Raw genomic sequence first — 16,665 nt, forward strand, 5'->3', positions numbered from 1 at the left:
CCAACCAGGGCTCCCCATTTTTTAATTGAGGTGTTTGTCATCTTATTGTTGGGTTTTTAGAATTATTTCTGTGTTTATTTTTTTTATTATAGTTTGCATTCAACACTATTTTGTATTCAGGTGTACAGCACAGCAGTTAAATATTCATATAGGTTCATAGTGTTTCCTCTGACAGTTCAGTGCCCACCTGCGTCGTATATAGTTATTACAGTATTGTTGATGATATCTACGGTGCCTTACATCCCTGAGCTTATTTCATAACTACTGATTAGTACTTTAAATTCCTTCACCTTTTTTACCGTGCCCACAACTGTCCTCCCCTCCAGCATTCATTGGTATGTTCTCTGTTTCTATAAACTGTTTCTATTTTGTTTGTTCTTTGCATACCACATATAAATCATATGTGATATTTGTCTTTTTTATGGCCAAGTAATATTCCATTGTGTATATGTACCACAGCTTTATTTTCTACTTGTCTATTAATGGGCACTTGAGCTGCTCCCAGATCTTGGCTTGTAAATAGTGCTCTAATGAACATAGGTTTGCATATATTCTTTGCATTAGTGTTTTGGGTTACTTTGGATATATACGCAGAAGTGGAATCACTGGGTTCATAAGGCAGTTCCATTTTTAATTTTTTGAGGACACTCCATACTGATTTTTTTTTCCCGTCCTCACTCGAGGATACTTTTCCATTTATTTTCAGATAGAGTGGGAGGGAAGGGAGAGAAAGAGAGAAACATCGATGTGAGAGAGACACATCAATTGGTGGTTGCCCCCTGTATGACCCCAACCAGGGCTGGGACCGAATCACAACCAAGGTACATGCCCGTGACCATAATTGAACCCACAACTCTTTGGTCAGAGGGCCGACACTAACTGTTGAGCCAAACTGGCCAGGGCGCCATACTGATTTTTATAGTGGTTGTAAATAATCTGAATTCCCACCAACAGTGCAAAGGCTCCCCTTTCCCCACATCTTCACTAGCCCTTGTCATTTGGGGATGTATTGATGATAGACATTCTGACAGGTGTGAGGTGCTATTGCATTGTGGTTTTAATGTGCATCTCTCTCATGATTGGTGATTTTGAGCATTTTTTCATATGTCTATTGGTCCTCTTTGGAGAGGTGTCTATTCAGGTTGTGTGCCCTTTTATAAAAAATTTACTTTAAATATGTTTTTATTGATATTTTAAAGAGAGAGGAAGGGAGAGAGGGATAGAAACATTGATCAGCTGCCACCTGCATGCCCCCCACTGGTGATCAAGTTCACCACCCAGGCTTGTACCCTAATTGGGAATTAAACTAGGACCTCTTAGTCCATGGGGCGACACTCAGTCCACTGAGCCACTCCAGCTGGGCTGTGTTCCCAGTGAGGTAGATGTCCAGGTTCCCCACTAGCTCTTGATGGTATTGGGGGGAGTTAAGGGGGCTCCCCATACATCTTTTCCATTTATTTTCAGATAGAGTGGGAGGGAAGGGAGAGAAAGAGAGAAACATTACTTGGCCATCTTCACGACTACCTCCCTAACTGGGAGGGGTAGCATTGCCTCATCACTGTTTCCCACGTGGTCTTGACTGCCATCTCCCTACTCCTGCTGAGACGGAGTCTAGGCTCCTAGGACTTTGCTGGTCAGGGTGTGGTTGGGCCACAGATTTTTCTATGGTATTTGGTTGGAACATGGTTTTGTCTAAAGGTTTATTTTTCCAGGTGCCTATCCAGCTTCCTCTCCACCTCCTGGAGCCATCGTGTCTGTTTTCTGTATGACGTTAAGGGGCTCGCATTGTCTTCAGGAGACTAGGGAGAGGTACTCTTGCTCCATCTTATACTCAGAAGGGTTTTGTTTTTTTAAACTTGCTAAATTTTGGGGTCAAGGTTATTCTTGACATGTTTTGCTTCCTACAAAATGGGATTTAATGCCAAATTTCATTTTATTTTTTTTTATCCTCACCCGAAGACATTTTTCCATTTATCTTTAGACAGATTAGGAGGGAGGGAGAGAGGAAGAAAAAGAGAAACAGAGAGAGAAACATCGAAGTGAGAGGGACACACTGACTGGTTGCCTCCTGTGTGACCCCGACCAGGGCCAGGGACAAACGGCAACCAAGGTACATGTCCCTGGCTAGAATCGAACCCGGGTCTCATTAGTGGGCCAGTGCTCTAACCACTAAACGAACCGGTCAGGGCTAATGCCAAATTTTAGATTTTACACTCTTTTATTTTAAAAAATATATATGTTTTTATTGATTTTTTTTTTTTTTTTTTAGAGAGGAAGGGAGGAGAGAGAGGGAAACATTGATCAACTGCCTCCTGCACACTCTCCGCTGGGGATTGAGCCCGAAACCTGGTTTGTGCCTTGACGGGGAGTAGAGCCAGGGCCTCCTGGTGCCTGGGTGACACTCAACTAGATGATCCACACTGGCCAGGGCTAATGCCAGTTTTGTTTTTTTTAATCCTCACCTGAGGACATTTTTGCATTTATCTTCAGACAGAACAGGAGGGAGAGAGGAAGGGAGAGAAAGAAACATTGATGTGAGAGACACATCGAGTGGTTGCCATCCACACGACCCCAACTGGGGCCGGGGACTAACTGCAACCGAGGTACGTGCCCTTAGCAGGAACCGAACCCGGGTCTCTCAGGACCACAGGCCGATGCTCTAACCACTGAGCAAACGGGCCAGGGCGCTAATGCGAATTTTTAAATTCAAATCCTGGTAAAGATAAATGACTCAAGTAGGAAAATCATGCATTGTACTATCAATGAATGGATGAAAAAGTCAACACCCAAATGGTTTCAGCAAAGATTTCAGTGTTTGGGTGAAGGTTCAGTAACAACAAAATATGCTATTTTTGTAATTTTCTTTTTCTTTTCTCTTCCACTTAAAGGGAAATAGTAACACATTTTTAAGTGTGTTTTCTATTATAAAAGGTAGTATAAAACATTGTAGATATTTTTAAATAAGCATATCCCCCTTAATCCTGTCCTAGTAACAATTATTCTGAGTAGAATTTTGAAATATTTTCTCCTATTATCTTTTTACAGAGAGGTTTTAAAGCACATGTGTACTCTTTCCTAACGACATTGGAGGCTGCTGACTATTGAAATGAGATGGTGCTGCTTGTGCCACTCACCACCCCGTCATCTGCCTTCGATGTCCCGTGACAGTTGGACATTGCTGTCTCTGATTTTCTATGCAGAAATTCTAACGCTAACTCTTGTTATCCACTTAGGAAGATCAGTAATGATTTGGGTACCAGTTGGTCATTAATTTCTGTAAGATAGGGAGAACTGGGTAACAATGAAGACAAGTTTGAGATGCTTCTGGGTCTGGGGTAACAGTCTCATGTGCAGCAGTTTACAGTGTTTTCCTCCATCTGGTTCTTAGCGTGTGTATGAACTGCCCTAAGGGCCTGTTACTCTAGAGGTAGTTATATTGACCTGGGCCCGAGGCTGAGGCTACTGGATTCCATTCTTATGCAGGCCTCTTGGCTGAGGTGACTAAGTAACTCCATTTTTATCATCAGTGGACCTTCCTCGATATTTTTCCAGTAATAGGTTAATTACCCCTGGAAGTAAAGGAATTTTGCCTAAGATTATAGTTGCCCCACGTGTTGGGAGGCATCTGCAGTTTCGAGTATCAGTAATTGCAGGCTTTGCAGGTATTCAAGAGCCCGGTGAATGATGCTAATTTTGATTTCTGTAATCACGGTCACACCCACTATTGTACGGGTCCTCTGGGGGGGAAGCAAAAGGAGGATGGGGCTTCTCTCTAAAATCAGATGAATCAGGGCTGCTGATCTGAGGGGAGACTTTGTCCTCCGTGTCCCGCTGGTGACAATAAAGCGCTCCTTTACAACTTGGCTGTGCGTCTCTGGTTATCTCGCTGACACATTATAACAGTATGCCATTATTTCTCTTTTGCCCATTTTTTTATTTTAGTTTATTTGCCATGAGAATTATTCATGATTCTAACCCAGTATTTATTTTTCTGACATTGTTAAGTTATCAAAATCATTGTGATATTTACAGTCAAACTGAGCTGTGTAAGAAAGTGAGGTTAGATGATCACTTTATAAGCTAGCACTGTAAGATGTACCTGTTGAGCCCTTTGTAGGTCCCGGTAGAGCAGTGAAGGGCCTATGGAGTCTGTCTCTGTTCCTCTGATTTCTCTGCGCTGGAAATCGCTCGTGATCCTCTTCTTAAATGTTTTAAACCTGAATTTTGTCTCAAGTCGTCTTCTAAATTTATTCTTAGAAAATTACTTTCTAATTTTCTAATTCTCGTAGACTGTGCATTTCTTTTAGAAAAATATAGTCATGCCCTGGCCAGTTTGGTTCAGCGGTTAGAGCGTCGGCCTGCGGTCCTGAGAGACCCGGGTTCGGTTCCCGCTAAGGGCGCGTTCCTCGGTTGCAGTTTGTCCCCGGCCCTGGTCAGTTGTGCGGGTGGCAGCCACTCGATGTGTTCCTTTCACATCGATGTTTCTCTCTCTCTCTCTGTTCCTCTCTCTCCCTCCCACTCTACCTGAACAAAAAATGGAAAAATGTCCTCAGGTGAGGATAAAAAAAAAGAAAAGAAAAATATAGTCATAAATACATTTTGTTGTTAATCCTCACCCAAGAATATTGTTTCCATTGCTTTTTAGAGAGTGGAAGGGAGGAAGGAAGGTGGGGGCGGGGGAGAGAAGCATCAGTGTGAGAGAGACACTTCTAGTGGTTGCTTCCCATATGTGCCTCTACCCACGGGCCAGGTATTGAACCTGCAACCCTTCAGTGCACAGGCTGGTGCCCTGATCATTGAGCCACATGGCAGGGCAGTCATAAATCTATTTTTTAAGTTGATTATAAAATTATTACTTTTCAGTCTTGCATATTTTCAACTCCATTTTATTTTTAATTAGCCAAAATGACATCTTTAATTCATATGTTTGTAGAATTTAAAATATTTTCTTAGCATAAATATGTATAATAAGGTAATATATATTTTTTAACAGCATTCAACTATGACAGCAACTTTGAGGAGATTGGGGGAAGACATATTCAGAGGAGTGGTCACTAAGGGAACTCAGGACACTTCCTTAGAGCACTCTCTGGAGAATAAGCCAAAGACAGCCGCTTTCTTTAGGAGCTCCCATTTGCCATTGAGATTTTTATCAACTTTAATTGTTCTCAAAACAGTCACTCAAGGTAAGCTTTCAAATGTGCTTATGGTATACTATATAATGAAGCAGTTCTGGTATAGTCAAATATGTTTCACATTTTCAGAATGAGATTTTAAATTGTTTTATAATGGTAGCACATTATAAAAACTACTTACATTTCCTGTTCCAGAAGCCTGTGTTGATTCTCTTAGGTCATGTTTCATAACAGCCTTTGCTTACCACTATCACTGCATTGACCATACGGAATTGTGACAGGTACCTCTCACAGACACAATTCTTGTCTTCTCATATAAATGAATTGACACCAGTGATCTTGATTGTGTTGTGATAAAGCCAATGTATTAAAAATTAAAACATGCACATTTTTTTACGAAGCAAGGCAAGCCTATCTATACTTTGGGCTGATGAAGCACAGGTGGGCTCTCAGCTAATCTGAAGAGTGAGTTTGGTAGGAGTTCAAGTGTTATATACCCTCCTGTCTATAGGTTTCAAAATTCCTCTGCTGAATACCTTGGTGCAGATTGATTCTCATGGTCCCTGTTTACTTTGTGGTGGCCTCCCCAGAACTCCTGAGAAGTACCTGGCAGTGTTATCGTGCCAAGCCTAAGATTGCTGGCTTTTCTGTCTAGAGAGTAAAAAACTAAAACTGCCCCTTTTTTCTCCTTACCCCAAAAGGCTGATTTTTTTGTTTAGCAGGTGAGAAAAACTCCCTCCACCTCTCCTCCCCTCCGCCCCTCCTCCCCTCCTCTCCTGCATTCTCTCCTTAGGGAGGCTTTTAACCATTCGCTCTCAAGTGTCCTTGCTTTCGGGAAGATAATGGCTTGTTATTTGCAGGCCAGCTGCAGGCTGTCCAACTGCTTGGCTTGTTTAACTTTCCTGTCTCTTTCCCTGTTCCCCCTGCCCTGGAATTGTCCTAGCTTTTCATTGCCCTGTAACAGTATTGAAGTTGCTAGTTAATAATTTTCCACTGGAGCAGATGTTGGCAAACCACAGCCCATGGGCCACATGTGGCCCACCCTCTGTTTTGTGAGTAGAGTCTTACACGTCCATGCTTATTTTTTACCTGTTGTTCATGACTGTCTCTGCCCTCAACAACAGAAATGAAATAGTTGGCAACAGACTGTATTGCGCCCAGAGCCTTCAGTATTATCACGTGACCTTTACAGAACAGGCTTGTCGGTTCCTGCACTGGCTTGTGAGTTTCCTGAGGGGAGAAAAAGAAACCTTTTAACCTTGTATTTCCCTACACCAAGTATATACTTGATCTATAATAGTGAAGAAGGACATGGATGAATTAAAAAGCATTTCAATCAAAGTTGGCGATTTTTAATATAGTTTTGATATACAACTAATAAGTTATTTTGGATTATTAAATATGATAATTTTTATTAAAGGAAGCCATACCAGTGTAGTCAAATAATAAATATACCATTTATCTACCTTTCCTGTTTGTTAAATTATGTAACTCATTTTTTTTAAGTGGGTAATGGCAGTAATTTAATTTGACTCCTTTCTCTGAAGTATGTTCTGTTTAGTTACTCATAATTATGTGGCGTGTAAGGAAAAACCAACTCTAACTCCATCTTCTGAGTTACTTTCTTCCTTATAGTTACGGTTCTCAAAGTTGTAACAAATTGGGTGGTAAATGTTTGAAAAGTCATTTATGAGGAGGGGGTGTTAGCCCCAAATAAAGTGACCACCTACCAACATACATGATAATATCATTTGATAAAATACAACATTCATTACTAATAAAACTGATGAACTAGAGAAATAAAACAGAAATGAAGTAGAGAAATTCTGTGTAGTATAGTAGTGGACATGCTGACCATCTGTGATGAGCCATAAAAAATTAAAGGATGGCCCTGGCCGGTTTGGCTCGGCGGTTAGAGCATGGTCCTGCGGTCTGGAGAGACCCGGGTTTGGTTCCCGCTAAGGGCGTGTGCCTCGGTTGAGGTTTGTCCCCGGCCCTGGATGGGTTGTGCAGGTGGCAGCCACTTGATGTGTCTCTTGCACATTGATGTTTCTCTCTCTCTCTCTTCCTCTCTGTCCCTCCTACTCTATCTGAAAAAAAAAGGAAGAATGTCCTCAGGTGAGGATTAAAAAAAAAAATTAAAGGATGAATATTAGAAAGGAAATTTTTTTTACTTCATTTGAGCCAAATTGACAACACTTGCCAGAAACAAAATCTCTACAAATTTAGATAATGCCCTGGAAAATGACAGTTCCTCCACTTACTGTATACATCAGAATCAAGGGGAGGTGTAGGGCTCCATGAAATCTGCTGGCGATAGGTAGGAGGTGGAGAAGCAAAGTGTGGTGGGGTGGGGTAGCCTTCTGGGATTGGATAAAGAGTGAAAGGACTAGAGACGCTGCTTTCACACAGGCAGGTAGGTATAGGATCGTTAACAACAATGTGCTGATAATGACAATGAGGGAATTTGTGGTTTCTCTTCTGGTGAGGTGGTTGTGCTTTGAAGGGTCTGGAGGAAAAGACATTTTTCTGTTATTACGAAGATATGTTCTCCTAGATGCGAAAGGACAACGGCATCTCAGTTCAGGTGAAGACTGACCCTCGTTCAGAAAGCATGCTGCCCTCTGGCATGGCTGCCTTGGACTTGCTAGTTACCAGGGTTAATTTCACACCGACCTCTGTGGTTACTGTAGGTCTGAGTTTGCGAGGCCACCACGCAGGCCTCCCCTGAGCTTGTCAGGTTAGCACGAGGCCCCTTTTTGTCCACAGCTGAAGTTAAATGGCAGGAATAAGGCCTTTCGTTCTTCTTACTGTGAAGACCAAGTGTATTAAAAGGTGTAATACACCAAGTAAAAGTCCAGGCTGGTAGTGTAGGTTGAGGACGTGGTTGGAAGGTTTATTTGAAAAGATGTTTATAATGAGCGTTGTGATTTTAACAACCTGGACAGCAGCACTGGCGCTCAGGCCTCCTGCCTTGGCAGCTGCAAAGTAATTGGGATGCATGATAATAAAATATGAGCATTATTGATTTTTTTTTTTTTTTTTTTGCATTTATCTTCAGATAGAGTGGGAGGGAGAGAGGGAGGAAGGGAGAGAGAGAAACATTGATGTGAGAGAGACACATCGAGTGGCCACCACCCACACAACCCCAAATGGGGCCGGGGACAAACTACAACCGAGGTATGTGCCGTTAGTGGGAACCAAACCCAGGACTCTCTGGTCCGCAGGCTGATGCTCTAACCACTGAGCAAACCAGCCAGGGCACATTATTGCTTTTTTAAAAAGATGTTTGATTGATTTTTAGAGTGAGAGGAAGGGAGAGAGAGAAACATCGATGTGAGAGCGAAACATTGATTGGCTGCCTCCTGCACACCCCGTTCCAAGGATCGAGCCTGCACCCGGGCATGTGCCCTGACAACCTTTTCGGTGCACAGACACTGCCCAACCAGCTGAACCACACTGGCCAGAGTGAGTTTGACTGCTTTCTTGTCCAAGTCATTTTTTTAAGATGAGTCATAAGACAGTCCCTGCTCTCAAACACAATAGTATCTAGTGGATAAGTAGACTGTATTTCATTCTGTTTTGTGTTATAATTAATGACACTGGAAGTTGAAATAGTACTGGTTAAAGAGAAGTGATAAGCTACTTTTGTTGGTATAAGAGAGGGGACCAGGAGAGGATTCAATATGAGGAGTCAGCATTTGAGCTGACTGTACAGGGTGTATAGAATTTCATAGGCACAAAATAAAGAGGAAGGTCGTTCTGAGGGAACATCATGAACAAGTGCTTGAAATTTTAAGAGCTTGGCACGCAAAAAGACTGTTATCAAGTATGAAGACATGAGGATGGCAGATGCTCCTCAAATGCTGTATATGTGAACCTCTAAAAAACACACTACTCTTGGTTTATCCTCTCTTAAAAATCTACAAATTAGCCCTGCTTGGTTTGGCTCAGCGGTCAGAGCGTCAGCCCGCGGACTTGGGAGTCCCGCTTTCGATTCCCACTAAGGGCACGTACCTCGGTTGCAGTTTGTCCCAGGCCCTGGTTGGGGTCATGAGGGTGGCAACCAATCAGTGTGTCTCTGTCACGTAGATGTTTCTCTCTCTCTCTCTTCCCCTCTCTCTCCCTCCCGCTCTATCTGAAGATAAATGCAAAAATGTCCTTGGGTGAGGATAAAAAAAATTTTTTTTTAAATCTGCAAATTATATCATACCATGTTTTTCTACAGCTTACTTTTCACCGACAAATGTGTTTGCAGTTTATTCATACTGACACAGTACTAGTGAATATTAGACTGTCTGTGATAAACGGTAATAAACAAGGCTCTAACCAGAGTGCACATAGTGGTATCTCTTGCCTGTCCTGGTCACTTCATAACTGTCTTGTTATTTTCTTGTGAATCCTGTGTCTTGTCCACTTTCTAAGTTATTTTAATGTTTAATTTAAATTCCTTTTCGGCCAGTGTCCTCTGTACAAAACCAGTTCAAGAATTTCTTTACCCTGGAGACTTTTTGTTCAAGTGAGACACACAACTGCCAGTAGTTCTAGTCACATTTTTGTTATTGTTGGGTGTTTCTGAAAAGTGTTTATATTTTCAAGTGTAATCTAAACTTTAGGATATAAAATGGAAGTTGAAAAATCAGACTAAATAATATCTCATTAATTTAAGAAACTGTGAGAAACATGTATGTTATGTTACCTTTCATCTAAATACGTGAATACAGATTGATGCTGCTCTCTTAGTTTTAAAAAGTATTTGTTTAGGTGTGTGTTTTCTCTGTGAAAATGGTTTAAAGTTTTTAAAAGAGAAATATATGAGAAACCATTCAGAATTCATTTGAAATATGTCTTTAAGCTACTTTTAAAATCACCTAGAATAGTCCAGAAGTCTTAGTGTACCAGTTGGTAGTTGGTCACTTGTCAGCCTTTTGGCTAAGATCAAGTGGAAATTGTTGGCTGAAAGCAATCTTAGGTCTTAATGTGGTGTCGGACAAGCTTTGAGAGCTAGGATCAAAATTTTGCAATTAGGTAAAATGTTACCAAACAGGTGGAATGAATGGGATTAATTGAATGGTATCAGATATCTTATTGATAGTCTAAGTGATACATTTTTAAAATATTAAAATGTGTTTGTAAAGTTTGAGATTGTCTTATGGTATACAAAAGTAACCACCTCCATGACAATGTCCTCCCCCAATTTTGATTAATTAACAGAGCTAATAAAGGGACAGTTTGGTTCCCCAAGTTGTAAAACCATTCCCATCTATGATTAATTTTTGTTGAATTCACTTTTTTCTGTAACTTCTTTTTTTTTTTTAAAGACTGTATTTAGTAAAATATTAACAGCTGCTAAATCTAGGGTGGCAATAGTGCAACATGGGTGTCTTTTATACCATTTTCCTCTATTTTCTTTGTTTGAAAACCTCAGAATTAGTCATATGAAATTTTTTTTTAATCTAATAGAAACTCTGAGAGATTTAAAAACAATGCCAGCGTCCATGGGAAATAAGGGAGAATCTAGAGAGGACCCCAGATCCTTTGACTGTCATTGAAAAGGCATCGAGATAGTCTGTCGTCCTCACAGTCTGTCTGCGGGGGCTAGCTCTTGGGTGATAGCAGATTTGACTCAGGGGATGGAGGGAGCTGTATGGTCTGCACTTAAAACTGCCGGAGAAATTTGGGGGTAACTAAAGTTTCATGTTTTCTTACTTTAGTATTTAGTGGGCATAATGAATCTGTAAAGCTTGAATATATTGCACAGCATTTCCCAAACTGATTTAATTTCCAAACCCCGAGTTCCTTACAGGACCAGTTTTCTAATGGAGACAGTTTGGGAGCTGTTGTACAGTTTAGGAAGTGCCATTGCGCAGAGATTCACATTACCCGAGAAACAGTTCCCCTATTTCAGGGAGAGAAATGCTAAAGGTGAATGGCTTCAAATTTACATCAGTATCACTGACCAGCATGGCTCCGGATGGAACATTGTCCCATGGACTGAGAGGTCCTGGTTCGATTCCCGGTCAGGTTGTGGGCTCGATCCCTAGTGTGGGTATGCAGGAGGCAGGCGATCGATGTTTCCCTCTCACATTGATGTTTCTGTCTCTCTATCCCTTCCTCTCTTTCTAGAAAATCAATAAAAACACATTTAAAAAAATTTTCATCAGTATCAAATGCCAAAGCTGGCCCGCTGGTTCCTTCTCGGCCTTTGTTCTCTGCCTTCTTGTCAGATGCTCCACAGAGAGCAGTAGGCTGAGCGTTGGAAGGAGGCTTTGGGGTCTCGGTTGGATGCAGGCAGAGCTCAGAGACACTGCAGGTTCGGTTCCTGACCACCGCAGTGAGGCGAGCACCCAAAGCTGCAGTCTCTTTGCTGGTGGAAGCTCTTGCCTTAATCTGTGAACAAACACGGGTGAAGGAAGCACAGTGAAACGTGTCCACCCACAGTGTCTGGGCTTCTTAATCTTGGCTTTGCAAGCTTCCAGTTGTCTGTGGAACATCTCTAAGGAAGTTCCAGGGATTCTGATCTGGGCAGTGCCGTCCTAGCATCGGCGCTGGTAAATCTTGCTGCCATTCCTAACATCAGCTGTCACAGAAGGCAGCACACCGCTGCACTCCAGTCTTCTGCAGCCGGTGTTTACATGCTGATGTTTTATCTCACAAGGAGACAGAATCCTAGTGTAAAACCCATTCAGCAAGTTTATATAAAGTTACATTTTGAAACAGGTAAACACTTAGAAAGTAGGAACAACAAAAGGTATAATCTCAGAAGCTGTTGTAAAAGAAATGCTAATGCTGTTTAAACTTAGGGGCGCATGTGGTAGTTATAATGAAATATGGAAAATAAACATTGTGTATTTCCTATTAAACAGCAATTGTTTTATTTCTTGATGTAAAATAGAAATGGGGTTTATTGTTATTTTAATGTTAAAATATGAAAAATTTAAATAAAATTTACCCTATCATAATGTAATTTATTTTCCCATTGGAGCTCTCATAGATTAGAGAATGGAGTATCTAAATTTAGCTTGTACTCTGGTCCTTTAAGTTCTGTTTCACTTTTGAATTGGTTAAAGTTATGATATTGCCTCTGTACCTTCTGTTCCTGGTTGCCAGTTGGATGATAACATGGAACTGGATTTTGCATGTTGTTTTTCAGCTGATTACCTGGCTCAGGCATTCGATTCTCTTTGTTTGGACTTGAAGACAGATGAAGGGAAAATCTTATTTTTGGAGTACCAAGCTGTCCCAGTAATATTAAGTCACCTGAGAATATCCAGTAAAGGGCTCTTACCCAATGTCATTGATAGTTTGCTTCAGATGACGGTGGAATCCAGTAAGTATTCAAGTTTTACCTACATAAGGATATAACGATAGGATTTTATGGATTCACGAATCCCATTTGAGTCTTTTATGCATTTTGAGTTTATTCTTGTGTATGGTATAAGTTGGTGGTCTAGCTTCTTTTTTGCATGTAGTTGTCCAATTTTTGCAACACCATTTATTGAAAAGGCCGTCTTTATTCCATTGTGTGTTCTTGCCACCTTTGTCAAACATAATAGAGCATAATGACTTGGGTCAATTTCTGGGTTTTCTGTTCTGTTCCATTGATCTATCTTGCCTGTTCGTGTGCCAGTACCAGGCTGTTTTGATTACAGTGGCTTTGTAGTATAACCTGGTATCTGGTGTTGTGATCTCTCCTACTTCGTTCTACTTTTTGAAGATTGCTGTAGCTATCTGGGGTATTTTTCAGTTCTATATGAACTTTTGAAGTATTTGTTCTAGTTCTGTGAAATATGTTGTTGGTATTTTGATGGGGATTGTGTTGAATTTATAGTTTGCTTTGGGTAGTATGGACATTTTAATAATGTTAATTATTCTAATCCATGAACAAGGTATATGCTTCCACTTTTTTATATCTTCCTCTATTTCTTTTTTCAATGTCCTACAGTTTTCTGAGAATTGGTCCTTTACTTGTTTGGTTAAGTTTATTCCTAGATACCTTAGTTTATTTACTGCAATGGTAAATGGGATTTTTTTTCTCTTTTTTTAGCTTCTCTTTCTGTGAGTTCATTATTGGTGTATAAGAATGCAACCAATTTCTTGATGTTAATTTTGTATCCTGCCACTTTTCCAGATTTCATTTATTAGCTTTAGTAGATTTTTGATGGAGTCTTTAGGGTTTTCTATGTACAATATCATGTCATCTGCAAATAAGGACAGTTTCACTTCCTCCTTTCCAATTTGGATCCCTTTTATTTTTTCTTCATGTCTAATTGCTGTGGCTAAGACTTCCAGTACTATGTGGAGTAAGAGTGGTGAAAGTGGGCATCCTTGTCTTATTCCTGTTCTTAAAAGAAACACTTTTAGTTTTGCCCATTGAGTGTGATGTTAGCTGTGGGTTTTTCATATGTGGCCTTTATTATATTGCGATATGATACATCTATTCCCACATTGCTGAGTGTTTTTATCAGAAATGGGTGCTGGATTTTGTTGAATGTTTTTTTCAGGGTTTATTGATAAGAACATATGGTTTTTATCTTTCATTTTGTTTATGTGGTGTATCACATTTATTGATTTGTGTATATTGTACCATCCTTGCATCCTTGGGATGAATCCCACTTGGTTGTGATGAATAATTTTTTTGGTGTATTGCTGGATCTAATTTGCTAATATTTTATTAAGGATGTTGCCATCTGTGTTCATCAGGGATATTGGCCTGTAGTTTTCTTTCTTTGTAGTGTCTTTATCTGGTTTTGGAATTAGAATTATGCTGGCCTCAGGAGATGAGTTTGGAAGTTGTTCTTCTTGGATTTTTTGGAATAGTTTGAGGAGAAAGAGTGTTAGCTCTTTTTTGAATATCCAGTAAAACTCCTCCATGAAGTCATCTGGGCCTGGGCTTTTGTTTGCTGGGAGAGTCTTGATTGCATCTTCAATTTCCTTAGTTGTTATTGGTCTGTTCAAGTTTTCTATATCTTCCCGGTTCAGTTTTGGGAGACTATGTATTTCTAGAAATTTGTCCATTTCGCCTAGATTGTGCAATTTGTTGCCTTATAATTGTTCATAGTATTTGTTAACAATCCTTTGTATTTCTGTGCTGTCAGTTGTTACTTCTCCTCTTTCGTTTCTGATTTTGTTTACTTGGGTCCTCTCTCTTTGTTTCTTGAGTCTGGCTAACGGTCCACTAATCTTGTTTATTTTTTACAAGAACCATATCTTTGTTTCATTGATCTTTTGAATTGTTTTTTTAGTTTCTATGTCATTTAGTTCTGCTCTGATCTTTAGTATTATTTCCTTCTACTTGCTCTGGGTTTTTCTTTTGGTTTACTTTCTAGTTCTTTTAGTTGTAGGGTTAGAAAGTCAATTAGGAATTTTTTTTTTTTTTTTTTTTTTTTATCCTCACCCGAGGACATTTTTCCATTTTTTGTTCAGGTAGAGTGGGAGGGAGAGAGAGGAATAGAGAGAGAGAAACATCGATGTGAAGGGACACATCAAGTGGTTGCCACCCGCACAACCGACCAGGGCTGGGGACAAACTGCAACCGAGGTACGTGCCCTTAGCGGGAACCCGGGTCTCTCAGGACCGCAGGCCGACGCTCTAACCGCTGAGCCAAACCGGCCAGGGAGGAATTTTTTTTGTTTCTTGAAGTAGGCCTGCAGTGCTATGAACTTGGGACTGCTTTCACGGGCCGACACTCTAACCACTGAGCAAAACTGGCCAGGGCCATTCCATAGATTTGTGGTGTTCTGTGTGCATTTTCATTGGTTTCCAGGAAGTTTTTAATATCCTCCTTGATCTCCTTGGTAACCCATTAGTTGTTTAATACCATGCTATTCAGCCTCCATTTGTTTGAATGTTTTTGTTGTTGTTGTAATTGATTTTTAATTTCATGCCATTGTGATCTAAGAAGATGTTTGATATGATTTTAATCTTTTTGAACTTGTAGAGACTTAGTTTGTGTCCTGACACATTGTCTGTCCTTGAGAATGTCTCATGTACACTTGAGAAGAATGTGAATTCTGCAGTTTGGGGTTGTAATTCTCTGTAGATATCTATTATATCCATTTGATCTAGTGCAGCATTTAGAGTCTCTGTTTTCTTGTTAAGTTTTTGTCTAGAGTATCTATCCAGTGATGTCGGCGGGGTGTTGAAGTCCCCTGCTATGATTGTATTGCTGTTGATTTCTCCTTTGAAGTCCTCCAGAAGTTTTTAAATGTACTTTGGTGCTACTATACTGGGTGCATATATGTTTACATAGGGTATGTCCTCCTCTTAGATCCTTTCAGTATTAGGTAGTGGCCTTCTTTGTCTGTAGCTGAGACCTTCCTTTTGAAGTCTGTTTTACTGGATCTGAGTATTGCTTCCCCAGCTTTTTTTCCCTTTCCGTTTGCATGGAAACTTTTTTTTTTTATCCCTTTACTTTCAATCTATGTGAGTCTTTTTTTGTGAGGTGGATCTCTTATAAACAACATATAGATGAATAATGCTTTCTTATCTATTCAGCTACTCTGTCTTTTGCTCAGAATGTTTAATCCATTTACATTTTAGGTTATTATTGATACATACTTATTTATTGGCATCTTAATTTATTATGGTTATGTTTTTCTTCCTATTTTTTTCTTATCACAGCAGTCCTTTTAGCATTTCTTGGAGTGCTGGTTTGGTGCTAATATATTCATTTAGCCTTTTTTCTGGTGTGGAAAGCCCTTTATTTCACCTTCTATTTTTAATGATAGACTGCTGGATAGTCTTGGGTTCAGATCCTTGTTTTTCATTTCCTTGATTACTTCATGCCATTCCTTTCTGACCTGTAGTGTTTCTGGTGACACATCAGCTGATAGCCTTATGGGGGTTCCTTGGTAGGTAACCTGCTGCTTTTTGCTTGCTGCCTTTAGGTTTCTCTCTTTGTCTTTAATTTTTGTCATTATAATTATTATGTGTCTTGGTGTGGGCCTCCTTGGGTTCATCTTACTTGGGGCTCTGTGTGCCTCTTCAATTTGTATGCCTTTTTCCTTCACCAAGCTAAGAAAGTTTTCTGTCACTATTTCTTCAAATATATTCTCTAACTCTTGCTCATTTTCTTCTGGAATTCCTTTGATGCAGATGTTATTACATTTTATGTTGTCGCACAATTCTCATAGGCTGTCTTCCTGGTTTTTTTGTTCATTTGTTTGTTTTAATCTTTATTGTTGAATGTAGAATGTATTACAGATGTTTCACATTTTTCCCCCATTGCCCCCCTCCTCCCAAGTCCCGCTCCCACCCCCGCCCCCCGGCCTTTTCCCACACTATTGTCTGTGTCTATTGGTTATGCATATAAGTTCTTTGGTTTATTTCTTCCCACCACCCCCCAACCCCTTTCCCTTTGAGGTTTGTCAGTCTAGCAATGAATTTGTACTTCTTTTTTTTTTTTTTATCCTCACCCGAGGACATTTTTCGATATTTTGTTCAGATAGAGTGGGAGGGAGAGAGAGGAAGAGAGAGAGAGAGAGAAACATCGACGTGAAAGGGACACATCGAGTGGCCGCCACCCGCA

At 40.3% G+C, this 16,665-nt stretch overlaps 1 protein-coding gene across 11 annotated transcripts in view; it reads left to right on the forward strand.

Moving 5' to 3' along the window:
• Nucleotides 1-16,665, forward strand: part of CCDC138 (coiled-coil domain containing 138) — a 100,367-nt gene that overhangs the window by 76,984 nt on the left and 6,718 nt on the right. For all 11 annotated transcript variants that reach the window (XM_036257207.1, XM_036257206.1, XM_036257205.1 and 8 more), the window contains 2 exons: nt 4,994-5,186; nt 12,289-12,465. In XM_036257207.1, coding sequence (XP_036113100.1) covers nt 4,994-5,186; nt 12,289-12,465 — 370 coding nt within the window. The remainder of the gene's footprint in view (nt 1-4,993; nt 5,187-12,288; nt 12,466-16,665) is intronic.

This window comes from Molossus molossus, unplaced genomic scaffold (assembly GCF_014108415.1).
Source record: "Molossus molossus isolate mMolMol1 unplaced genomic scaffold, mMolMol1.p scaffold_m16_p_12, whole genome shotgun sequence".
Lineage (NCBI taxonomy): Eukaryota > Metazoa > Chordata > Mammalia > Chiroptera > Molossidae > Molossus > Molossus molossus.